Genomic DNA, 27,899 nt, shown 5'->3' on the forward strand with positions numbered 1-27,899 from the left:
TATTTACCTTAACTTTTCAAAGAAATTGCAAAGATGCACAATTTACAGCATTGCATTCTCTGACATTTTCTGAACTTTACATGCTAAATTTTTAACTCGATATGGTATTCTACGCGTAGACAATAGAGTGCTCTTTAATTTAATATAAAAATCAATAAAATCCATTTGCAGAAAGTATAGAAAATATTTACTCAATATTTGATTACGTGTGATAAGATAAGGTGTTTTAGGATCAAATTGTATTGTAATATGTTAAGTTTTATTGAAATGTATGACTCTGTAAAAAAGATTATATGTATGGACACGTGAACTTTAAATGATCAAGTTGCTGATGAAGTCCCCAGTAAGAGACGAAACGTACAACTAGTTCAAATTAATTGTTCATAAGATTTATTAACCATCTACAACTCCCTTTGATACTTATATATTAATAATAATAATAATCGATCGATGAAATATATTATCAATTTAATCGAAATTAAACGTCATTCTTTTCGTCCCCGTCATTCCAGTGAAATTGTATAAAAGAGAGATAATTTGTGTCAGTGAAAATTTGAAAGTAAAAAAAAAAAGTAGAAGAAGAAATGCATTGGTAATTGTGTAAGGTTGCAGACGAGGCATTCTCTCGTTCCTTCATTTTTCGAGAAACATTTCTCACCTTGCGCTCGTCCACTACCTCGCCTGGGCGCAGCTTCCTATTCTCCTATGGACCAAATTCTTGTTTACTAGTGTGTTCTTGTCAATTAAATCTGCCTGTTGAGTGTTGTGTGTATGTTCAAGCGCGCATAGTTATATGTGTTATTTTTGTTCTCCTTCTATATATTTTAATTAAAATTGAATAATGAAATAATACACAATGATAATAAATTTATGATCCTCGTGACGAAAAAATCGTCATCTTCGGTAATCGTCGTGGCATTTCGAAGAACAAGATCTTCGGACAATCTCCAAACGTTGATATCGTAGAGATTTGATATTTGATATTCCTTAATTGAAATCTTCAACATGTTCTCGAAAAACATTTGTATTTCGAAAATGTTTCTTGCCTTGTTCATCTTGGAATATTCTAATCGGTTGTTTTTGCATGTTTAGCTAATAAAGGACAGCCGTTGGAAGAGGAGCAAAGGTTTGGTGCATCAGAAGCTGGGTACATGGACTTTTCACGAACAGGTAGCTAATCTAAATTTCACGCTTTGCTTACACTAAAAATAACGCACACTCCTGACCTTCTAAATACACTTTCACAGAAACTCGTGTAGGGACTTTACGTCTATGGATATCTATTACTAATATCATCACGGGTAGGATCGCTAAAAAAAAATCACGGATATTTCTACGGAACTCAGGAGAAAAAAAACCTCAAAAAAATCTATGGCTAAACCAGCATCAGCTAGTCATCTACCTACTCGTTCACCTATAGCTTCTTATATCAGCATTATTTCAACCATTTTCATTAGGACCTACAAACGAGATTCTTACAAGCTCCTCTAACGCTTTTTTATATTTTCATATATTTTTATTCATGATTTATATATATTTAATTGCTTTTTAAACTAAACTTATACGGAGATTAATTTCGAAAACGTAAAAGAACTTGAAAGAATATCCCGTTTGAAAGACAGACCGATCTATTTCAAAACGTTAAAATTTCGTTAAAAAGATTGATTCCTTTATTCAATTATATGAGAAATATATTTTCAACGCTTAAACAAAAAAAAAAAACATTAATGCGTAATGAATAATTCAATCAGAATAAGGACGCTCGTGAATCTAGATATTTATAGACTCGCTCAAGTCATTACTAGATGTTAAGTAAATTTATTTGGCGTTTTGACAAAATGATCCTAATTATCAAAGTTCTCGATGAAACAAAGATCCGTTAACAGCTCCTCGTGCTGTCGTCTGATATTAATCGTTTTGAAACAAATCATTCGGTCATGCGAATTTAAAGAGGTGCAACAGTATTCAAATAATAATGATATTACAATATATTTTGTTTGACAACAGAAAATATCTTGACCGTATTCGAATGTTAATCTAACGGATAAGATAAATTAACTGTTGCACCTTTCGAGTCGGCCCTTTTGTTTTATTTTTTTTTTGTTGATACGGCAGTCGATATACCTTGAGGATCAAATAGAAATATTTTTCGTAACATACCTCGTCACTGATGATCAGGCTAGGTCTACGACCTAATTCTTCGGGTGGTATCAGAGAACCACGTCGACTGGTTGAACCACTTCCTGGTACCAAAGATCCTTTTCTACTTCCTGCAGGTGTTACGTCCTTAATAACTTCGATTTTCGGTGTTTCCGGTGCCTTGATCTCGGGTAACTTTGGCTACAATAGATCAAACAAATGTTCACAATTGCCAAAATGGCACATAAAACAACACGAATTAATTCTTTCAAATAATATAATCGAATGAAATATTAATTTTGTGTTTGCACAAAACGATTATAAATTATTCCTTTAATAAAAATAAAAATTGTATTTTCCGAGAAGAGAATTAATCGAGTTCACGATTGTGAATACGATCCCGATCGTAACACGATTACGACTGATCCTCTCGATTTCGATACGCAAAGCTCAGTTTGGAAAGGTGTCTCTCGATCCGAAAGACGAACGCAATAAGACCGAAAATAGCGATCAACGTTTTATCCATCCTAAATTTTCACTAGGAAAAACGGGCTAGTTTTACGCGAGGGACGGGGTGATGACACGTTTCGAATTATTTGCCAAAAGAATATCATCTCTCGTCCTACCTCTCGGATTTCTCTTCACGTGGATGGTGGAAGCTGCATTCATCGGTTGCCAAAGGGAACCCGAAACGAGACGGAGAGATAGAGATAGAGAGAGAGGGGTGGATGGGTGGAGGGGTAGGGGAGGGGTAGGGATTTGTGTCTTGGATGATCATTAACTCTCTACCAAAATCGAGTCGTTTTAATTACGATTATTCTATAGATGTAATAGAGAATAAGTAAATACTTGTTAATACTTAGTGAGTATTTGTGATTCGGATTGTCGTACATTGCGCCAAGCCCTTCGAATTTGTAGGATAAAACGGAAAATATGACGAAAACAAGAAGTCAAATTTTTGGCAACACCTTTAAAAAAAAACCAGGATTCTGTGTCACCCGTCTTTTGACATAATATCCGTTACTTTTATTCCATTTCATTGGATTCGATGGAATCGCGTTGCACCAAGGTGGGCTAATTACGGAAACGACCTTTGCTGAAATGAAATGAAATTTTCTATCCGCGTTTTCAGGTAGACGCCTACTGATATTAACATTCCTGCTTGAGTTAAGAGATCTGCCAAGCTATAAATTTGATTCTTAAGATTTTAATCATCATTGAATTAAATACGCCTTTCGACGATCTAGTGGGAAGTTTCTAAACATTCTTTGTCTAAAATTGACGAAAGTGTTGAAATTGTTTTTGTCCCTTGAAACTTTGCCTATTTCTGTTCTCTAATTCGATCAATCACTACCTTATTTGTTTGTTTTTTTTCTTCTATTGTTAGAATTAAAAAAAAAGGACAATTTTATTACTCACCTTAGAATCGAATTTCTACACCGTCCGATCGTCGAAAAGAAACATAAAAAAGTAACAAATGAAAATTAATAAGATTACAATTTTTCAACAAATTAATCGTCGAACAACAATTTTGATTTACCTGCGTCGTCGGTCTGTCCAATTTTGTTTTCTCGCGTTTCTCGCGTTCGCCAAAATCGAATTCTTGTGGTTTTTCAAGTACCGGCCTCTCGTAATCAGGAATTTCCGGAAGTTCGTAACTGCTTTCCTTCGTCGCTTTAGCAATTTTTCCTTTCTTTATTTCTTGTTTCTCTGCCTTTTCGACTTTCTATACGTTGCCAAATTTACAAAATCATATATTTCATTTTTATACGTGTTACCATAAAAGAATATAAATAGGGGTAGAATAGTGTGTTATCAACGATAAGTATGATGCATAGAATAGAAAGAGAAAGAGCATTTCTGTTTAGATATTATTGACGTCAAATTAATTACATTCAAAGGAAGTGTAAGTTTACATTGTATTATTACGTAACCAGTTTAATCTTACCTGTTCCTGGTCACATTTTATTATTAATTAATTCGTAAGTTTGGAAAGAGTGTTTGAAAAGAAAATAAAATAAATCTTGTATATTTGTGTGATTTACGTATAGTGTTATTTACAGTTTGAACATATAAGTTAAAATTTTGATACGATTGTTCGTATTCTCCTTAGAACAAGCGCTTAAGAAAATTAGATATATCAAAAAGCGGAAAAATGATATTTTTATAAACATATAGATTCGTGTTTAGTAGAATTCTTGTAAGATACAGTGTAACATAGAAGGTGTGTAACATACAGGATAAGTTAAATTCCATAAAGAATGAGAAATGTCAGTATTAACTGACATCAAGAGGAAGACATAGAAAAAAGATAGTCCAGTTTGTAGAATGTGTGAGTCAATTGTAAAAACGGCTAAGAATTGCTGTGAGTCACAGAATATTTAGATCATTTTTTTAATTACAATAAAGGAAGAACAAAGAAGAAGAAGATGAAGAATAAGAAGAATAAGAAGAAAAGATTTATCATTATTAGATAAGAATATTCGGATCAATTTGTTTAGCACGAAAGGATTGATACGAAAGATAGAAAGAGATAGAGAGATAGAAATGCTGAGATTCCTGTATACGAGGATACCTTCAACTCAACAGAGCCATTTGTAGCCTTCTGAGGCTTTGACGGATCTCTTGAAACGGGTTTAAGTTGTATCATTTGAAAATTATCGCTTTTTACTTCTTGTTTCGGTGGTCTACGTGGTTTTGGTTTTGGTTTTGCTTCGGTGGCTTCGATTTCCTTTGGCTGTATTTGAAATAGTGATAATTGCTAACGATATTTTACGGTATATTATATGTTTGTACGATTATACCGATACTATATTTTTTAATATTGTTAACCAATGTGTGTATTCTACGCATTGTTATTTCAAATTATATATGTTACCGTCATAGTATTGTGGATGGTAATATGGATTGTTTAGGGGGGGGAGTTGCGTTTTGCTGTGTGTGTCTGTGCCCGAGAATGTATTCTTTTCAACATTGTTTAAAAAGTAATTGGATATTCTATAACTTAGGAAAAACTCTCTAGAAAGTCTTATTTCTGACTTCGTCTGAAGGCTTTTTGCATTCATAGTAATGCCGAGGAATTACTAGTAATGACTGATTTCCGGCTTTGACGATAACATATATAATGATAATAATTGATTAAAATGACCACTCGTAAAACATAACTCCAACACTAACCTTTAGTTCAATTTTGTTCAAAGATTTCTTCTCTTCTTCTATCTATAAAAAGAGAAAAAATATTTGGATTTTAATGTAAATGTGTTATATCGTATAGATACACATGTAATACATTATATACATACTTTGGTAGTTTGTTTGAGACTAAGCTTCCTTTCTTGTTCCTCTTTCTGTAATCACGCATAGATCGTTTAATGAATAATTTATAAATACATGGCCATTATAAATAATCTACACACATACACATATATCTAAAAATACATTAAGCAAATGTTGTCAGATAAATATCTTGATACGTTTTCTTTTTTTTCTTTTTACTCTGTGCTTATTGTATAAGCGTATTATAATGAAATGTATTATCTGATTGTAATTTATGCTTGATTATTATAGTGATGATTTATGTACCTTTGGTTCCTCGGGTTTGCCGAGTGTTTTACGTTTATCGACGGGTTCTTCCTTCTAAAAATAAATTACATTGTAATAATATCGAACACATTCGGAATATTTCATCGTTTGCGTGTAAAATTATGATTTGAAAACTACGTAGTTTAATGTATTGAGGAGTATTTGTCGTGTGTACCTTGGTGTCTTCTGGTTTTAGTGTTGCTTTTGGTTCCTCCTAAAAATGTATATATATATATATTCACTCATTTTAATAATAAAATATTGATATTATATTATATAGATGAGAGAAAGATTATTATGCAATTACGAATGATTGAAATGACGATCAAATGGGATCACTGAAAAATAATGAAATGCGTTATGATATCGGTGCATGAAAAACGAACGATATGTCATTTTTGTTTAATGTGCTTTTTTGAACGTGTGTTGTTATTAGATGTCCCGTTACAATGTATGTAAATGAATGTAAATGAATGAATATATTGTAAGTGTTTATTATGTACCTTAGGCTTCGCGTCGCGTTTCGCAATAGCCGGTTTAAGTTCATCTTTCTATAAAACATTATTTTAATATTATATATGTATCTAATGAAAAATATCAATTAATATATTTCAATTATTATTTTACTGTAAACGCGCGTGTAAATTATATGTCTACCTTTGTTTCCTCAGGTTTGGTTAATGTCTTAGCTGTCGTTTTTGTTTCAACCTACGAATGCAATATTTTCATTAGAATCTTTTTTGTTTTTTTTCTATCAATAAAAGCTCAAGCTAATCGAAATAAAATCTTAGTGTGTTCTGAAAAAAAGATAATATACCTGAGTGTCCGATAATTTACCAGGTAAACTTTTTGTATCAACTTTCGGTTCCTCCTAAAAATTGTTTTACAAAAGTATGAAAAATATTAGCATATAAATATCGAAATATTTTGTAACGAAGTGCTTTGTATAAGTATGGAAATAAAATTGTATAGTGTCGCGTTGTGTACCTTAATTTCTGTCGGTGTTTGCGTGTCAATTATTTGTTTCGTGTCTTGTTTTATCTAAAAAAAAAATTACAAAAATGTTTAGTCGAGTAAAAAAACCATAAGATGTGTCCTATATGTTGAGAGTTTCGTATGTGTACCTTAGGTGTTTCCTTACTATCAATGGCAGTTATATTAGGTTTAGTTTCTTCATCCTGAAAACACAAATTCCCCTATCTAAGTATAATCGTATATTTAAATAGATATATTTAAATAAAACGTTTGTATTTAACAATCTAAACAAGTTTCGAGAAAATCTGTTGCTATGTAAATATTGTGTAAATGTGTAATATGTTTGTGTACCTTCATTTGGTTCGTGGGTTTAGGCGAACGTAGTTTAGAAACAGTTTTGGAAGATTCCTAAAATGGAATAAATTTCGTAATCATTTATAATACAATGTGTGTACAATGTGAAAGTATATTAGTGTGAAGTAATACCTCGTCCTTTTTATCAAGTTTGTCTGTGGGTGTTGTGATTTTTGGTGTAGATGTATCCTAAAATTATTCACAACGTATATCAGTATATGTATTGTTATAAAATTATTTTTTTATTAATGTAACGAATATTATATATAATATATACTTTAGCATCTCTAATTGGTTCGCGCGAATTTATTTTCGATGTGTATTTTGGTGTCTCCTAAAACATATTGCCAATGTATCATTTTTGTAAGTATACGTAATACCAATTGTACGTGTAAAAATGTATTGTACCTTATCCTTTACATTAGTTTTTTGCATTCGAGTTTCAGGCATAGTCTCCCATATATCCTAAAATGATTGAGATAAATGAAAAAAAAAAATAAATAAATGTGTCACAAGAATAAAAATAAAATTGATCGCATAGATGTGTACCTCGATTTCATCGTTGCTCGATGATGATTCGCGTTTCGGTATCTTTTTTGGAATAGTCTAAAATATTACGTATTAAAGCTACTTTACATATGTACATATATACATATGTAATCTCATTTGAAAAATATTTAAAACTAGATAAAAATTTAAGTGCTGATAAAAATAAGTATAGTACAATGTATACCTTTACTTTTTCAGCAAGTTTTTGTTCGAGATGTTCAGTCTTTGGTTTTTCTACATCCTAAAATTTGTATTCTCACGTGTATAAATTAATCAATATACTTTGTAATAATTAACAAATTGAAAAAATAAAAAACAATGTTACACGTGATACCTTAATGTCTCTATCGTGTTTAGGTGTGTGTGATGCGAAGGAAGATCTTGGTGTTTCCTAAAAGAATGCATTACTTGTACTTAGTCCCTGTTATCAAAGGTGTGTTAAGTAAAAGAGTAATGATTGAAAAACAAAATATATAAAAAATAATATATCGTGTACCTGACTTTTTCTATTAGCATTATCAAGTTCAGGTGTCGATGCCCATATATCCTAAAAGTGATGCATATTACAATTAACAAAACTATTCTGTCGTATAATATAAAAACACTATGAGTGTTATGTAAATGTCACGAGTATTGAATACCTCGATTTCATCCTCAGATTCCGGTTTATGTAATTCTATGGATGGTTCTGGCATATTCTAAAATGCAAGTCGTAATGATTGATTAATAATTCTACGTTATATGATTCATAAAATATAATATATGTTCTAACATCGTGTATTGTGGCGTGTACCTGAGTTTTAGTTTGTCTCATAACCGGTGTATCTGATTTTATTGCCCATATATCCTAAAGTTATTTACATTAATGTATAACTAACAAGTAATAAACATAACTTATTGCATATATTATCTAACTATGATGTGCATATTTTATACCTCAATTTCATCGTCAGATTTAACTGTGCCATGCTTGTACGCCAATTTTGGGACATTCTAAAATTCAATTTGCGAATGTTTCTTTTGTTTTTTAATTTAATTCTTAAATTCTAATTGAATTATATATTTTGTTGCAAATGTAAATACAATAAATCAATCTTATACCTCGTCTTTTTTTCTATTACGTTTTAAAACGGTAGATTTAGAATCAGATTTTGGTGCCCATATATCCTAAAATTTATCCAATTAAAAAAAAAAAGAAGAAATGGATATAAATATAAAAATAATAACGATTGTATTTTTGTGAAACCGGAATTGTGTGTACCTCGATTTGATTATCGCGATCATTTTCGCGTGGTTTAATTTTAATTTCCGGAAAGTTTCGTGTGCGTATTGTGTGTTTCAAGATTGTTGGTTCCTCCTAAAACACATACAAATTTAATTTTAATTCACTTCCATGTGAAATCGTTCTATTGCCAATTAACGTTTTTATAATTGTACCTTTTTATTGTCAACAGGTCTGGAAAGTGTATCTCTGATTCGTGGAATTTGTGCAATTTCCTAAACATCCAATTCGAGTAACAAAAATATATTTAAAAAAAAAAAAAATATATCAATTTTAATATATACGTGTGTAAATATAAATGTAGAATGTATGATGTAATGTATGTGTGTACCTTTGTCTGATCATTACGATATGTTACAGCAGATTTTTTGTATCCTATACTTGGTTCATCCTTCTAAAAAAAAATTATCGAAAAATACACTAGTGAAATATACGTTGTATTATATTCCACATATTTGTCATTGTTCGTATACTCCTTTATATTCGTTTCATATTAATTATTAACAAATTGTTATTCACAAGGATTACAAAATTCTTCTCTCGTCAAACGTAAGAAGATAAAACATACAACAAAAAAAACTTACCCGATGGTTTCAAAATAATATTAAAATATGAATAAATAAATAAATATAAATAAAATAAGATAAATGTTAAAAAGATCTACGTTCTAATATCTATATTAAATATATTGTTATTTACAATATTAATAAAAATACAATAAATAATATCATATAAGAAGAAAGTTTTACCTTTTCGAGGGTAGTCTTTTTCTTTTCGATGATCGAAGATCTTCTACTTTCCGTTTTGACTTCCTCTTCGGTCTAGAATAATCAAATATTTATTAACGTATAACAACGTATAGATTTTGTTAAAAATTTTCTATCGCAATTAATGGTATTCGTTGTGTATTCCCTTCGATTAAATAATAATGCATATAAATGGTGTTGTCAAAAATAATATAATAATATGATTGGTATGTCATGTATGTATATGTGTACCTGTTGTATAGAAACACGTCGTTGTGGTGACGAAGAACCATCTTCTGTTATCTGTACGTGCAAAAAAAAAATAAAAAATAATAATAGTGTATAAAGTAGAGTTATTGTTTCAGGAATGAATTATATTCCAATTAAAAGTGTATTAAATGAATATCAAAAATGTATAAGAAATAAATGTTATCATAGAAAATATATGATACCTTTTCTTGAGTCATAACTAAAGAACTACGACGGCTTTCCGTTTTCATAGTTTCCACCTAGAATAACCATAAATTAGATTTAAAAAATAATTCCTATATAAGTAGTATACTCATGATTTAGTTGTTAAATATTGAAATGCATAAAATACTAACCCTGCTAATAGATTGTTTACGGCTACCAGGTTCAGGTTCTTTCTTTTTAATTATTTTCTTCTGTAAATCAAATTAGTTTTATCATAATGAATGTTTAATAAATAATATTATCTAATTGTACTTACTTCGGGCTCCTTTTTATCTTCGATCTTTTCGTCAGGTTTCTTCTAAAATATAAGAAATATAATAAATGATGTTTAATAGGTTTCGTATATGTGTAATTAAAAATATATATGCAATTATTTTTTACCTTTATCGATTTTTTCTTCTCTTCTACCTTTTCTACGTTATTAAAGGTTTCTTCTTCTTTCTATATTTCATAAAACACATATGTTTATATTGAAATATACCATTTACGTACGAATGTTAATAAAGTGAAAATAAAATGAAAATGACATACGATAGAAAAATATAATAATTCGTTTTTAAATTTGTGTAAAATCACAACGAAGATATCTTTGTACGTATTCGTAAAGCTTACTCGCGTTCATTTTATTTTCACTTAATAGATAGCAGGTTAGCATGCAATTGAAAAAATTTGAAAAACAAATTTGGGAAATTCGGACGTATGATAACACACTCAAAACCCAGCTTCCATAAAAGATAAAGGATATAGGAAAGTGTCAAATATTTCGATTATTTGAATTTGTTGTAATATGGTGTTTAAAAATACATACAAATCGTAAGAATACTATGCATAAATAAGCGCAGCACTGAAAAATTAAATAAATGTAAAGTAAGCAATATATAAATATCTATATATATATATATATATATATATATATATATATATATATATATGTAGCTGAAAAAATAAAATCAAAAATCGTTAGTAAGCTAAAATGTAGAATTAAATATTGCAGAAATGATGCTCTGTAAAAATAACTGAATAAATATATGCCTTGTATTATAATGTAAATGCCAACAATGATAAACGCACGTTATCTCGTTTATTTCTTGAATATCATAAATAATATAAGCATTAAGCTGTAAATGTCATTTAGTTTGTAGCTTAAATAAATAGCTGTAAAGATTTGTTTAAGCTGAATTCGAGCGAATACATTACCGAAAACCTGCTGTACGAGTTTTTACACTCACCTGTATAATCTCCATTTTCTGAAACAAAAGTATAACAATATTTAATATATAATGATCGTTTAAACAAAATAAGAAAATATAGCTAATCCCTAATTAAATAAATTAATCATTTTCTTTTTTTACAAAATAATGAATTAACGAAAATATTTTTGGCTAAACTAATTTACATTGCTATTCGTACATCACATTATTTAAGCATTATATAATAATAATAATAATAATAATCTTTTAATTTATCCATATCCCATATATATTGTCGTTCGAACAAGACAAACACAAAGGATACAATCGAAGGATTATTCACATCACAGGGACAAAATTACAAACCATGGATGATATACGTAATATACAAGACTGAAACATTCGTGTGTCTTTGTTCACATGTTCTTTTCCTATTTATTTTTCAAATCCTAATGTAAGATATTCTGTAGTTATTAAAAAAAAAAGAGAAAAAAAACCGAATAATTTTATCGTACCTTTTTCAGATTCGGACTGTCGATACCATTTGGTTTTGAATCCGGTATATCCTTAAAAAAAATCATTTAAAAAAATACAATTTGATGTCTTTGAAGAGTAAATAATACGAAAAGAAAAGAGGCCATCATATTATAATTTCGAAGCGATAGTAGAAAATATATGAAAATAGAATAAGAAATATAGAAAGATTAATTAGAATATATAAAATGTAAAACTAGTATCAGATAGATAATAGAACAAAGTTCAAATAATATTGGCAAAGAAATTATGTCAAATACGAATTATTGTATAAATTAAGAAAGTGTGTATGTGTTAATAATGAGTAAGAGAGTGTATATTTCGTTGTAACGTGTACCTCAATTTGCGAATAATTTTCTGATTCTGGCTCTTCGACAATCGGCTCGTTGATGCTGGATTCGATTACACTCACCACTTCCTCTTCTTCTTCTTCTTCTTCTATTGTTTCTTCATTATAAAAATCATCTTCGTCATCTTCATAATCGCTCCATACCGAACTTTTAACCTTTCGTGTCGTAAAACGATAAAGTTTCAACAGAGCCAGCCAGATTGTTCCAATGAAGAAAAGAGAAACAGAATTGCATTTGGAATTTTCGAATAGTAATAAGAAATATTTGGAAAAAGGGTACATTATTCAATAATTTTTAATAATTAAAAAATATCTATTTCTCAATTCTTCAATATTATATTGTTTAAAGTGTATGTATTATAGTTATGATGTTGTGTTAGTTATAACAAAAACACGAATACAAATTCTAGGGAATAGGAAAGGTAATACACATAAATAGTTACTATTAATTTATATGGAACATCATAGGAAATGCATCTATTTGGTTCTACCTTCTTTTCTTCTTCTATTTTTTCTTCCTTCTTTTCTTCCTTTTTCACTACCTTCTTCTTCTCCTCCTCCTTCTTTTCTTCTTTCTTTTCCTCCTTTTTCTCTTCTTTCTTTTCAACCTTTTTCTTCTTTTTCTCTTCCTCTTCTTCTTCTTTCTTTTCTTCCTCTTTCTTCTATAATATGGTAAAGAAGGAAGTGCATGCGACATAGTAAAGACATTTCATATGGGAATCATTTCACACGTGTATGTATATGGGGGAACATTTGTTTTCATGTTACGAACAAATAACAATCAACATATTTATAAATTTAATTCACGATAGATCATTTTTAATCAGAGGGACGAATTTTAATTACGTATTGTGAAAACAATATAGGAATCTTATAAACAAGATACTGTAATAGAATAAATCACAAAATTCATAATCCAAAAACGAATAGAAAAAGGGACAGAAACCAAAGGTAGAGGATATAATAAAAAAAAAAGAGTATATTTTTAATTACCCTGACGACAAGATGACACGATGATTCGTCTTTGCCATAATCGTTACTAACGACAACCCTATACGTGCCGGATAATTCTGTTGTAGCAGAAGTTATGGTCAATTTCATGTCTAAACCATTAAAAGATATCATAATATCTTTGGAGGCCTTAACCACTTGCGTGTTTCTATATAATTAAAGAAAACAAATGAATATTTTAATTGAACATATTTATTAATTAATTAATTGAAAAATCTTTTTAAAACAAGTTAAAATGTATAATGATTATTTACCTATACCATGTGACTGTAACTTTACGATCTTGTTGTGCAAGGCTAGCCACAAGTTCGATTGTTTTACCTTCCTCAATTGTCTACAAGTAAAGTAATGAATAGTTAATAGTTATAAGTATGAATAGTTAATTAAAAAAAAAGATATTATTTTAGCGAATATATTTACCGCCGATTTGAGACCAGTAACAATTTGTGGTTTTTCACCTTCCTCAACTATTTCCGTAACTTCGACTACTTGTGACGTAGCTTCGCCCTTTTCATTACGTGCGACCAATTTATATGTACCTTTGTCAGTCTTGGTCATTTGTTCGATTTCTAATTTAACAGCAAACTCTCCCTGTACATTAGATTTGTAATTAGAAAAGAAATTCACATTTTGGTATGATAATTGATTTTACTTTTATCAAACACATATATACCAAACAATACTAACTTCTCTAATTTGTTCAACGTGTAATTTATGTCTAGTATCTTCCTTGACTGCTTGCGTTTCTTTGAACCACGTGCATTCTGGTGAAAATTTGGAAAGCACGTGGCACTCAACTATTACGGTCTTTTTCTTTACAATTTTGATGACCTTTGGTTTTTCTTTAATTACAGGTATAACTGAAAGTACGAGGAAAAAGAATGATATATATAATATATCTCGATAAATAAACAAAGCAAGTATATATTTGCATATAATGAAGAACAATTAAACTTACTTTCAACGTTCAATGTTAAATTGGCATTAAGTTCTCCGAGAGTATTTTTAATATTACATTTGTAAAGACCAGAATCCTCAGGACCAGGATCATTCAAAGACAATTTGATGTAATAGATATCTTCTTTTTCTTTGACAATACTGATTGAGATCTTGGATGATTCTTTTACAACTTTTCCAGCATGGGTCCAAACTATTTCTGGTTTTGGATTAGCTTTAACTTTGCAATCCATAATAACCAGTTTACCTTGATTCTGTGATTGTATTCGTGGTTTTTCAACGAAACTTGGACCATCACCTTCTGGTTCAGGCTCGGCTTCGATATTTAGATTTAAATTAGCGTTACTTTCGCCAAATTCGTTTTGCACGTGACACCTGTAAGTACCACCGTCTGGTGCCGCGGGATCCTGCAAAGTGTATATATAATATATATATATATATATGATATTAATTAAATATATGTCATTGAAAAAATCAATAAATAAAAACTCGAAAAGTATCTGACCTTAATTTCTAATATGAGCTCGTAAATGTCTTCTTCGACCGTTTTCGTCTTAATCGAAATTTTCGATGATTCTTTGACTACGTTGGCGCCACGGAACCACGTGACTTCCGGCTTAGGTTTAGCCTTGCATTTGCATTTCATCGTGATTAATGTTCCAGTTTCGTTCGGAATGATACGTGGCTTCTCGATGAATGACGGCGCGAAACCCGCACTCTCTTCTGTATCTTGGAAAGATCCATGGTTAGATATATTTTATAAACATTATTCTCAAATATTCCGGATTTTTCTTTTATACCGGAATAAAATTTCTACGTAGAAACGCGTTTCGTATTGTTATCAACGAGAACCAACATGTACAGCAATTTTCACGTTAGATGTTAAGCACATATTTAACAATTGGAATAACTAAATTGACAAATACAACAATTTTATTTTATTTATTACAAACTTTGCGCGCGAAGTTGACATATATATATATATATATTTTTTATTTTTTTTTAATTTACTCACCTCTAACAATAAATGAAAGAACGACATACAATGATAAATCTTTGAACGTGCAGACAGAAATACTTATAGGATCGGATAGAAGGAAATATACGTGGGCAGAAAACCCTAATCAGAAAGAAATTTCGCAAAGTTTGATCGTTACGCGTAAAAGGAAAGTAATAATCAAAATTGATGTTTCCCGGACATGCAATGAAAAAAAAAATAAGGAGATTCGTTCCACCGTTTTTTTTTTTGTTCCGTAATCCATGCGTGTTGTGTGGTGCTTTTCGAAAGGGCCTATCGTATCGGGCCTTCGACTTGCCTTGGAAATTTAAAGAGATGTTTGCGTTACTTTCGCCAAAGTTGTTAAACGCGTTGCAACGATAATTTCCGCCGTCCCCCTTGGTAGGATTCATGATTTCTAATGTGAGAAGATATGTGTCCTTGCCGGTTGCCTTGCGAGACATCTTGACGCGTCTACTGTCGGTTATAGCTTTTTGTCCTTGATACCAAGTTATATCCGGTACCGGATATGCCTCTAGGATGCATTCCATTATCAAAATGTCTCCTTCCTGGCGAATAGTTGGTTTCTTCGGGAATCGTGGTGGCTTACCGTCCGGTATTCTGCGTAAATCGACATTTCAGACAAACCAATTTCCTTAGAATCGGATTTCGGGCAGCGGGACAATACGATACGATCTTCCGATTTTTTCTTTGTTTGTTCTCTTTTCACCGACGAATCTTCATCGCGCTGCTTCTCGTCAATTTTAAATGACAAAAATATATGTGTAACGCGTAAAAATCATCATCCCTTTAAATGATCAAGACAAAAAATCCGAAAAGTTGTGCAATGCAGCGAGATGAAGATGTGTATACATAGAAATCGTGACCGATCGAAATAATAAAACACGATATGCGCATACGCGTTTCGCGTTGACGCGTTATAAAACTTTCAATGATGCGTACTTGAGTTTGTCGCCACCCTCGAAGTTCAAATTAATAGTTGCCACACCCTGGCCGTGTTTGTTCTTAGCAACGGCCCTGTACTCGCCGGCATCCTCTTTTGCTACGTTGTCGATCCTTAGCCGTGCTAGATGATATAACTTCTGATCGAGTTCTAACGACATCTTGTATCTTCCTCCTTCTCTGACTTCATCGCTACCGTGGTACCTGTATTTTTTGGTTTTTTTGTTTTGGTTTTTTTAGGACGCGTTACGCACCATTTATATTGTCATTCGATTTATAATAATTTAATTTGGAAGTACGTATAATAAATTCTTATATAACAGATGATAATAATAATAATTTTCTCCGCATGCACGATCGAATCTAAACATTCCAAATAAGTACTTCCATGATCGAATTAAACTATAATCCCTTACCACTTAACACTCGGTTTTGGATCACCGGCTAACCGGCATTCAAAGGTGATGGTGTTACCGTCGTCTGATTGTCTTATTACCGGTCGTTCGGTGAATGTCGGTTTAATACCGTCTTCGGGTACGGGTGCCTCGTCGCCTATTTTAGCACAAACGTTCGAAATTTCGGTACATGTATATTTCATTAATCATTTTTCATCATCTTTACATATTTCTCACGTATTTAATCTTTTCGCTGCTGCTCCTGCTGCTGTCATAAATATTTTTTCTTTCCTTTCCTTTCCTTTCCCATCCCCTATTGTCATTTAATATTTTTACAGCAGCGAAATTATTATACGCTCGACCCTTTATCGTACGACCAGGAGTCACGTATCGATTCGGCTTACAATTATACCTAAATTTCTTAATGTTCTATTTCGATTGATTACAATATCAAAAAATAACAATATTTTTTAAACGATTTATACATCAGTCAGTTCAACGCACAATCTTTTATAAAAACAACGCACGATACAAATCGTTGAATACAAAGTTTTATTAAATAAATTGCCTATCCAACCGACATCTTATAGTTTAGGTTGCTTGCATTTTTCGAATATTTCATTCATTTAACGCAGCTCGTAGAGACACGCATGTAAAGAGCGTTCTTTTATCTCCTTAAGAAAAAAAACAAAATCACGTCATACGAAAATGCAACCGGAAAAACGAGCGTGACCGTTCCAACGAAGTTGCCTCGCAAATTATGATGCGCATAATAAATACTAATGTACATATTGTGTCAAAAGTTATTTCTTTAAAAAAGGCTCTAATGAAAAAATGAATAAAGTAGCGTAATATTACGAAACACACATGTAAAATGACTATGATGCTATTTACAATATTAGAAGTTTTTGTCAGAGAGTTATAAGAGTTTGGATATATATATATAATTTTTTTTAATGATATTATTTTAATATGTACGTGTGTGTTGTGTAATGTATATGTTGTACCTCAAGAAAAAAGCAATTTCAAAGTTGTGAGCTTTGTTTTATTATATATTTAATGATCGTCATACGAATATGACACACGACAAACACGACTAATAATAATAAATAAGTACAGATCGAAAAATATCACTGCAGCAACCTAACGAAGCGTCAGTATAAGGCGAATCGACGATCGTATCTTGCAGTATCTTGCACTTTTTTTTATATTATTTCGCAATAGCTAGCAAGCTAAATGATATATTCGCAATGTGAATATAATCCTTTGAAATAATAATTATAAATATTTTAATGAAATAATAAAGTGTGTATATGAACGTTCAAGATACGATCGAATATAAACGTAATTTAAAGCAGTGTTACGTTATAGATTAATTCTTATCTGCGGTCTACATTGTAATGATGAAATTCGTCCAAACGATGTTTTTCATGACGTTTAGTTGATTAAATTAAAAATGGGACTGTATATCGTGGCTCAATCGAGCCGACATCGATACGTGCTCGTAGCTCGACAGCTCTGTACGTGCTTACGATAAAGATAAATTAAAAAATAAATTGTTTGACGTGTAAATAATTATATGCTAGAATTTAAAAGGAAAGATAAAAAGAAAAAAAAAGAAAAAAAAAAAGAGAAATATAATAGCGAATATACGATAGAACAGAAAAAAAAAATAAGAATGAATAAAAGGTGAACTGTATATTTATTTGTGAATAGAAGAGAGGAGGATTGATATAATAGATCAAATTATAAAAAAAAAATAATGAATAACAAGTGAACAATCAAATATGAACAATTTGTCGATATACATCCCGAGTGAATGTAAGAATGAAATGATATGAAATGAAATGAAATGAAAGTAGTAAAAGCCTAGTATCCAGATTACACCTTTCTTTTCCACTTTCTTAAGAAGAATGTTCATATGTTTAAATATGAAAGAGTGGAATACCGGTGTAAAATGGATCTTAACTATGTATTTAATTACGTAGCAAATGAAGGTATATCGTTTAAATACTTACTATCGAAATTTAATGAAATGGTTGCATTGGACTCGCCAAGCTCGTTTTTCGCTGTGACCTTGTATTTGCCAGCATCCTCTACGGTCACGTTTTTTATTTCCAACGTAGCGAAATAGGAATGACCATCTTTGTCGACGGTCAACTAAATTAGACAAACGTTCGAATTATCGTAATGTTCATAATATATCTAATGATCACAAATTGTCTACCTTGTGTCTCGACGAATCCTTAACCGCATTTCCATTATGAAACCACATAACTTTCGGCGTGGGATCAGCGGTAATGCGACATTCGAAAAGTAATCGTTTACCATCATCTTCTTGCCGGATTGCCGGTTTTTTCGCAAAAGTTGGTGCAATGCCATCGATTTGTCTGTAATCATGAAAGAAAAAATCTTGATCTCGTTTGAAGAAAAATAAAATAAAAAAGAAAGAAGTAACACTTGTTAGATGTAATAGATTACAATGCTAGAACACAAATTGTTACATTAATTTCACACACGACGAGCCAATAATCATCATTCGTCACAATGTCATTCGTTTTTAAACTAAACATCATTTGAAATGATATTAATATAATATGTCAATCATGAAATTTCTTAAAACTCGATTTAGGTTACTTTTAATAGTCGTTTAAGAATTTGACAATCTCCATTAATTTACCTTTCGAAATATAAGTACAAAGATTTGAATCGTAAAAATTGCAACTCGCAGAAATATCAGTGCATAAATACAAAGTACCGCTGTTTATATCGCGGAAGTGTTGGCAAGTGGTGACCGGATAATGGAGAAGAGTTGTCTTATGATCTTGCATACTACCACGTTAAGCCGGTCGAAAATTTATCGCAATTTTCGCAGATCGTTGCCAAAAATAGTTGACGAACGAACGTTTTGTTTAGCCTAGCTCAAGTGGTTAGTTTTATGTAACTCCGTTGATAACTATGAGCATTCCTTCTAAAGACGTTACCACGTTAAAACGAGGGATGTTACAATGAATTTAAATTTCTCATCGAGTTCAATGTACCCTCGATCATCGATCGAGGTCTATTTGTTTCTCGCAATAATGACAAAAATATATCTATATTAAATCGTTACGTTTTAACGCGACACAACACACACCTTTGCCAAACTTTCAAATAATCTAATAAAAATGATAAAAGATGTGTTTATACTATGTAAAGTATCATTGAACGTTTAGAATGGAACGTGACTACTTCGAGAAAAACTATTCCGATCAACGTATCCTCGATCTTTGGATAGTCGATGAGTTTGAAAGGCAAGTGCATTAGCCTGAGCGAAACACGTTGTAGCTAAGTTTAGCATAGAACTAGGCTGCAGCTGTTTCGTTTGGCTTTCTAAAGCACCGATCGGTAAATTCTCTCCTTAAACGATTGCAACTACCAATATACGTTGCTTTTCAATATAACTTCTTTTTTTTCCATGGGAATATATTTATTCTTCGTTTATAAATAAACGAATTAGATCTGAGATATATTATATTAATAAAGGAACAAGAAAAAAAAAAAAAAAGGAAGACAAATATCGTTCCAATTGATAATTATATTATTTCTCGTCCAATTGGGAAAGCTACCTAGTCGACCGACCCAATTTCATTTTACGGATTCGTATAAATGTTTGTTTGCGTTAAGTAAGATTTCAAATTTACAACGGTTGAAAAATAATTTGGCCGCTCGCTCGACTTACGTTAGAAGAAGAAGAAGAAGAAGAAGAAGAAGAAAAATCGTTGAAAATTTTGTAGCAATATTATAACTGTTTAGAATTTTTATATAAGACGATTTCCAGAATCGCGAATCGTTAAAAATGACGCAGATACGTTTTTAGTTTGATTTCTATTTCCGCATACGGTTTCTAAGAAAATCTGTATATTCGTTTACATTGGCCAGAGACAGATGTAAAAGTTGAAACTTGGAGAGTAGGATTCTTATCGGTTCGTTTGAATATTACCGAAAGATTATCAACATACAAAAATAGAATAGTTGCATACCAAGAAAATTTATTTTTGTTTGTACGCTTTTATATTCGTCTATCTAATCGCATTAGATACAATCTTTTCGATTTATGTCAGATAAAATTGCTTGAAACGCATAACGATTGCAATGAATACACCGGGTTGCGTGCATTGGTTAATATTAATGAAACACGCGAATTAGAGGAACACACCAGACGCAACCTAGATCATTTCTAACGATATTAGTATCTCGAGTTTTAAGCTCGTTAATCTGCAATAGAAGCACTCACCCCCTTATTAATGGTTGCTCAGCAGCTAGAACGAAAAAAAGTAAAAAGAAGCGTCATACGCGATATAAATTACAATTGCGATCAAATGTTATGAAAATAATAATATTATAATGAAATGAAATGAAATGAAATAATAAGAGCGATAAATGAAAAAAAAAAAGAAAAAAAAGCGTAAAGCTAACTCAAACAACAAGGGAGCCTCGGAGACAAATCTATATTCCATTTAACGCAACTTACTTCTCCCTAGGCTCATCCACAGCTGAAAAATACAATGTCGACATTTATGACTGATAATTCGTTGATAAATGATGACGCGTTGAATAAACGTTTAGGATAATCGAATATGATTTAGGAAAAGATAATCGGGGGAAAATGAAATGTGGTCGTGCGTTTCGTTCAGGATTATCAATGAATATTTAAAAGCAAAAAAAAGACATGTTCGTATTTGGAGGGAACAAATTGCAAGGGGCTCGTGATGATTGCCGTGTAGATTAGCCGACCATGGAGGGAGAGGGAAGGGATGAGGGGGTAGAATTTCTCGGATAAAAATAAATCTTGGAACAAAAGGCACGACGCGGGCATCATCGTAACGTTGGGAAATTAAACGGTGCGTGGGACTTACGACTGAAGTTCAGGTTGATAGACGCCGCGACCTCGCCCATCTTGTTCTTGGCTTTGACCTTATACAAGCCTGCGTCGGTCTCGATGACGTCATCGAGTTCGAGGACAACGAGAAACTTGTTCGTCCCGACGCTTTGCATTTTGAAATTTGTCCTGTCATCTTCCTTGAGTTCCGTTTCACCGCGGAACCAAGATATCTCAGGTTTCGGTGCACTGACCAGTTGACACTCGAAGATCAACCTGTTCCCGTCGTCCTCCTGCCGAAGCTGGGGCTTCTGGGTGAAGCTGGGTGCGAAATCATCGGCGACCCCCATGTTTACGGGGCGCCCGTGTTCCTTTTGACTACCCGCTGTTACGCAAAGGGTTATACCTTATTTGCCTTCGAATTAAACCCCGCTTGCACTTCTCCTCCTCCTCCTCCTCCTCTTACACCCCCTTTACTTCTTCTCTTTTCAATCTGGGATTTATTTTATCCTAGAGCCACAAGGATACCGACCTGCGGTACCACCATCCAACCCTTTCCTCTCAGTCACCCCTTTCAGGACCTGCATATAGAATCGACGAGTTATTATCATCTCTGTAGATTCTGTACCATCGGAAATTAGTCGAACGCGATAAACACCGAATTTTCGTGTAATTTCACTACATTTCCGAACATATTTTCCAAGATACCCAAGGTTAAACGATTACGTAAGGTCTCTATTATTAAAACGACTCTTGGCTCGAAAATAGGTGGACTGGTTATCTTGATAATCGGTTATTATGTTTGGCATATGCCTTTATAAACGTGGATATTTACAGGAATCTTAGCGATCTCTAATCGTCTTATGGTAGGCATCTTTTCAAACGTTTTATACTTTTATTTTTTGTCGCTAAATAATATTCCTAACAAGCAATGAAATCATTTGTTTAACAAATAAATCATACGTTCGTAACAGATGTAATCGATAAAGTATATTGCAACGATTGCAAATTCTACCTATCGGATGTTAGCGAAAAATAAGAAAAAAAATCAAGAAAAAGAATTATGTTCCTTCCCGGATTGTAACTTGGAAACCGTTCAGGTCATAAAACTGAAATAACGCTACTACAACCTTCGAGAAAATCTTAAATATAAGCAAGAGGTGGTGAGGAACAGCAAGGGGTGTGAATGAAAATGAAATACTACCGAACGTGATTATTTAAATAAAAATCATAATTCCTCCCTTTCTCTCTCTCTCTCTCTCTCTTTTTCTCTCAACGATTAATACGAATGAATGAAATTAGCTAGCGACACTTGTTTCGACAATGCGAAAAAATAAGAAAATTTAATTAGAATTCCAGACGAGAGAATTGAAATTATACGAGTTAAATACACGGTTACAAATTTGGTTTAGCAAAAGGGAATAGCAAGTGTTACAACGTCACGGTAAGACTTGGCATTTAGCCCTAAAGCATTCTCGAGATTGTTACTCTTCGTAATTGCCATTCGCATTCCACCCTTTTGCAGCCTGATTTTTCAACCATTAATTTGTCGCGTCTCAGTTATAATTTACATCAATTATGACAAACATTAATCGATCGAGAAACATTCTAATAACTAACACGTAAACGTATTGTTTAATCTGACAATTATTTTGATAACAAACGATCATCATCAATTTTATTGAAAATCAAATTCATATCTCAAGTTGTTGTTTTGTTTATTTTTTCCTAAAAGAAAAATATTTAATCGAATCATGGGAAAGATAATTTCGTTCTATTAAAATATATCACTCTATAGTTAAAATAATTCATTGATGGAAAGACTGCAACATGTGTCGACCTTAAAGTTCCTTGCTCTTTGTCGGAGACATACTTTTGACAGAAGGGGCTTATGTGTGCCAAGTAAAGCAGAGAATGACCGAAGATCGGTAAAGGGATGTCTTGAAAAATAAGAATATATAACATGCACAACTTTGATCAACACAGAATCATCGATTAGTTAATACTTTAAAACTCATTTTTTTTAAGCAAGTATACGTAAATTATAATTATTAAATATACGTTCATTAAAAGTTGTCACGATGATCGTTAATGAATGAATAAAATACGACGAAGAGTACTATGACTTTATAAAGTATACAGGTAGATGATATCAGGGTACGATGATCTAATATGACAATTAAAAACAAAATTAGTCATCGAGTGGGCTTAAAATTAGGTGACTTCATACTTTTCGTAATAGTTGGCCCATACTGGCATAATTATACATATGTCTATTTGGGATTAGCCAAAACGATATGCGATGCATCGTCCTCGTAACAGATACTACATTCTAACGCTGATTGCAATTAAGTATTAGGATCAGTAATCGTTATGAATACTTTCAAACGGGTCAATAACACATTCCTATATAATTACTTAAGATAATAATGAAAATTCGAGGTAAGATAAAAATAACAAAAAAACATTGGTGTTATCGATATATTATACGTCTATTTGAATTGTCATATTTTATCAAGAGTTACATAGAATTGGCTACCCGACAAACATAGAAAACGAAAAAAAAAAGAAAATAAAAAGAAGACGATGATTTATATGCGAAACATTCGCAAGTAAGAATATTATCCAAGAGTTCTCGTGACACGTAAGAGAAATAATTCTACGAGTATTCAAAATCGTAACATGCTATAGACGACCTAGAAAGTTATAATTATTAAATGACCGATGAAGAAGAATATTCGTGTGTTAGTTGGCCGATCTCTAATGCGAATATTTCGGTAGACTGATTCAAAGACGCGCAGTCTGAACTCACCGAGTCGTGATACTTTTCTCGAATTTATTTCACCAAAAAAAATAAAAATCAATCACATTAATAAATCGATATATCACATTATATATCGTACGTGTTATCGTGAAACAAACAAAGAAAAGATAAATGGCCCTTTTTTAAATAAAACTTCGTTAAATACGCGTAATAGATTAATCTGTGTGATAGATTAAACTAGCCAGATCTTTCTTGACAGTACGTTATTCGAGAGAAATCTTAAGATATTTATAAATCGACCAGATTTTCTGGCTTTTTCGGTGGTTAGCCGGGTATAGTGAAATAAGAAAATGATAGAGTTAACACACCCACGCTTCAATAATTTTCTTCTACTGGCTGTTGGGGCTTGGTTTTCTTAAACAAATTTTCTACATAAAATTGTAGAAAATTTCGAAAAGAATAAGAATAAAAATAAGAAAAATTCGGGAAAGGAGAAAGGGGCGATGGCGGGAGGGGGGGAGGAGGGTGAAGGATAGTGATAAAAGAGAATAAGAACGTACGGTTAACTATTCTGAAGAGGATGATGAAAGTCTTTGGTAAAAAGGATGGGACGGTACGACGAACCGTTTCTCCTCGCGTTACGTTATCCTAAAAATACGCGGACACCGAGCCCAGATACCTAGATAGTAGTCTACTAATAGTTCGCGACAGCAAGACGCGACGCGAGGCGTCGCGACGCATCGTGGACTCGTGGCGATTAGTCACTAACACGGGCATTCGTTGTTAAGCAAAGTAAAGCTTGCTTGCTTGCTTGCTTGTCAAGAAGAAAGCCGCGTACTACTTATCAATAAACTCCTTCATTAGAAATTTCCGCGTTTCCTTACGTTCTCAACCCCTACCGTCAAATAATTTTTTCTATTCTTAATGAGAAGATATCACAAGGAACTTAGACAGTAAAAAGAACTAGAACTTAATTTAACTAAGTTGAACGTTTCGTCCCTTTATTGGGACTTTTTCAGCAACTTAATCTTTATAATTCAGCGTCTCATTAAGAATTATATTTTTGGACGCGAGAGAAACAATTAAGATTAAATCTTTTCTATTTTTTTTTTACCCACACCCCCAACCCCACCCTCCCATTTATATCCCATTCACCCCTAGGAATAGATTATTCCCTAATGAACGTCGGATATATCATTGACTATTATCACTGCTTCTTCTTTTTTTATTCTTTATTTTTTCTCTCCGAATAAAATAACCACCCCCCTGAAGTTTTTCACATTTAATATAAATATGAAGAAGGAGAATAATAATAATAAGAAGGATGATGATGAATAAGAGGCGACGCGTTCTTTCACATGATGATCACGTATGATATAATCCTAGGCACTAGTTTACACGAAGAGGGACGAAGAAATAGAAAGAAATCAAGATAGATAGATAGATAAAGAGAGAGAGAGAGAGAGAGAAAGAAAGAGATAGAGAAAAGGGAAAAGATAAAGAAATAAATAAATAAAGAAAACACTTCGAGGTACACTCCGAAACACACTTGAAAGGATCGGCTCCCTTAAATCGGTCGCGCACGCTTAACATTATTGTTTCCTGGTGTCAGTGAAATCTTCAAACTTACTTGTGGTAGACAAACGGAGAAAAATAGAAATAGAAAGAGAGAGAAAGAGAAAGAGAGAGAGAGAGAGAGAGACTTACTCCCGCGTATCCAAAAGTAGAAAAGAATACTTCTTGCTCTTCTTATATTCGTGACGACGATTCACACTCGCGCGTAATATCAAAAATTGAAAATACTTTGCCGAACTGATAGAAGGAGAAGAACAAAAAGTAATGGATCGTTCGAAATAATATGATATCGCTCGTCTTGTCGTCTTGGTCGTAGTTGTCCCTGCGTCGTGATCGGGCCACTATATTTTTTCTTTCCGATACTTTTAACCCCCCCACCCTTTTTATTTTTTTTTCCCTTATTTCTAAGATTAATTCCGAACGTTTATAAGTCGTGTATCCCTCTTCTTATTCTTCTTCTTCGTCTCTTCTTCGTCTCTTCTTCGTCACTTATTCGTCTCTTCTTCTCCTTCTTCTCCTTCTTTTTCGTTTTCTTTTTTTTTTTTTCTTTTATTCTAAGTAGCGCCGACTCTCGGTATAATTCTCCCTCTTTTTGAAACCCGTCCCAATCGCCGGGGCCCCGCGCGCCAACTAAACCAACGAAATCTCGCAGCTGCGATTCGAACTCGAATTCGCCTCCGCTGGTCTACCACCTCCACCACCCAGAACACCCCTCCGAGTTTCCACCTCCGTTACCCACCCACCAACCAACCAACCAAACCACCCACCCACACGACTCCTCGTTAAGAAGGCGGTGGTTATAAAGATTCAACAGTTCGAGGGCACCTACACACATTCAATCGACCACCAGACAACAACTCGACCTTACGATGCACCCTCCCTCCCTCCCTCCCTCCTCCTCTTTCTTTACGCTCATATATTTTCATTTTCAGATCTCTACTTTTTCTCTCCCCCCCCCCTCTTTTCTATTATTCCTCTCCCTCCCTCATTCATCGTGGCGAAAAGTTTCTATAACGTTGCACTTGAAACGTTGGAACAATTAATAATTTACGATAATAATTATCCAATTTTGTATTCTTCTTACTTATTGTTCTTTCTTAATTTTGCAAGAACCAATGTAGTTGTTCTATGTCACCATAAAAAAAGAATTCGATGAGTCAATCGTAAGTGCATTTCCGTTATACGTTTTCGACATTGAAATGTCAGCAACGTGCACTTTCGCGCGTTTTAAAATACGTTTAGAATCTTAGCCTACGCAAAGACAATTCTTATTCGCGATAAAGTAACTGCGAAAAGTATCATATATTATAATAATTGCATATATCGTAGACATCGTATAGAAAACTATCGTTACGTAACGTAGAATACAACAATGATCATAGGAGTCATATGAAAAGTATGTTAGAATGACGTGCGGTCTGTTAAATTAGAAACTAAAATAGCACCCGTTCAATTTTCTCACTAGCCAAAAATAGATTTATCTTTCGTGCCGATCTAATGATCGATATTATTTTTCTCGTATATCTGTCTAACCGAGTTATAATTAAAATATAAACCTATCGTAAATAATAGTTTTCTCGCAGTCATTTAATATTAGAAATGTTAATTATAAGTAGTTAAAAATGGAGTATGAGAAAATTCAATTTGGTACGAGTCATTGAGATTAAAAGGGAACGACGATGAATAATCCATCGTTTAAAATATATCTTTTGTTTGCAATACGATAATATAATTAATCGAATCGAATCGAATAATTGAATTTATTGCGAAAATATTCCTCGACGAATAATTAGATTAGCGAAGAAAGGTAGAAAGGTAGCAGGGATGGGTGAGGGTTAACGGAGAAGTAGAACGGTACAGGGTGGGAGGGAGGGAATAAGTGGGTCTTGGCCAATACGTATCAAGCGAAAATAAGTATTTCGTTGGAAGGAAAGCGTTACCTCGTTCATTTCTTTTTCTTTTTCTTTTCTTTTCGATCTTTTTATTTTGTCCATTCGAATGAAGCCAAGGTGTCTTCTCGATTTGATTTTTGATTTACTAACAGAATCGGTGACACAGTAGGAAAAGATTATTCCCATTTATTTATTTCTCAATAGGATGGATTAGATATTCTATTGAAATAATAATATTGAATATTTTGAAAAGCGTTTATTAGATTGGCGAATTTTGCAATGCTTGTCGATAAAGAAAATCCTCGTCGTT

At 32.5% G+C, this 27,899-nt stretch overlaps 1 protein-coding gene across 1 annotated transcript in view; it reads right to left on the minus strand.

Annotated features, from left to right (window-relative positions):
- LOC106788674 (twitchin) overlaps positions 1-26,354 on the minus strand; it is a 68,504-nt gene extending 42,150 nt beyond the window's left edge. The window contains exons 1-31 of the mRNA XM_014752138.1: positions 25,830-26,354; positions 21,396-21,939; positions 21,011-21,032; positions 18,725-18,887; positions 18,516-18,657; positions 16,519-16,654; positions 16,103-16,306; positions 15,459-15,760; positions 14,648-14,865; positions 14,144-14,549; positions 13,873-14,045; positions 13,606-13,776; positions 13,440-13,519; positions 13,168-13,333; positions 12,666-12,836; positions 11,331-11,348; positions 10,483-10,542; positions 10,358-10,399; positions 10,233-10,292; positions 10,080-10,136; positions 9,631-9,702; positions 6,379-6,429; positions 6,225-6,272; positions 5,897-5,935; positions 5,722-5,775; positions 5,442-5,486; positions 5,317-5,358; positions 4,715-4,876; positions 3,680-3,865; positions 3,559-3,573; positions 2,161-2,340 (exon numbers count right to left, since the gene is read on the minus strand). Of these exons, the coding sequence (XP_014607624.1) occupies positions 2,161-2,340; positions 3,559-3,573; positions 3,680-3,865; positions 4,715-4,876; positions 5,317-5,358; positions 5,442-5,486; positions 5,722-5,775; positions 5,897-5,935; positions 6,225-6,272; positions 6,379-6,429; positions 9,631-9,702; positions 10,080-10,136; positions 10,233-10,292; positions 10,358-10,399; positions 10,483-10,542; positions 11,331-11,348; positions 12,666-12,836; positions 13,168-13,333; positions 13,440-13,519; positions 13,606-13,776; positions 13,873-14,045; positions 14,144-14,549; positions 14,648-14,865; positions 15,459-15,760; positions 16,103-16,306; positions 16,519-16,654; positions 18,516-18,657; positions 18,725-18,887; positions 21,011-21,032; positions 21,396-21,708 (3,798 nt within the window). The 5' untranslated portion in view covers positions 21,709-21,939; positions 25,830-26,354. The remainder of the gene's footprint in view (positions 1-2,160; positions 2,341-3,558; positions 3,574-3,679; positions 3,866-4,714; positions 4,877-5,316; positions 5,359-5,441; positions 5,487-5,721; positions 5,776-5,896; positions 5,936-6,224; positions 6,273-6,378; positions 6,430-9,630; positions 9,703-10,079; positions 10,137-10,232; positions 10,293-10,357; positions 10,400-10,482; positions 10,543-11,330; positions 11,349-12,665; positions 12,837-13,167; positions 13,334-13,439; positions 13,520-13,605; positions 13,777-13,872; positions 14,046-14,143; positions 14,550-14,647; positions 14,866-15,458; positions 15,761-16,102; positions 16,307-16,518; positions 16,655-18,515; positions 18,658-18,724; positions 18,888-21,010; positions 21,033-21,395; positions 21,940-25,829) is intronic.
- Positions 26,355-27,899: the final 1,545 nt, after the last annotated feature.

Source organism: Polistes canadensis, unplaced genomic scaffold, assembly GCF_001313835.1.
Source record: "Polistes canadensis isolate GaletaPanama2010 unplaced genomic scaffold, ASM131383v1 scaffold_148, whole genome shotgun sequence".
NCBI lineage: Eukaryota > Metazoa > Arthropoda > Insecta > Hymenoptera > Vespidae > Polistes > Polistes canadensis.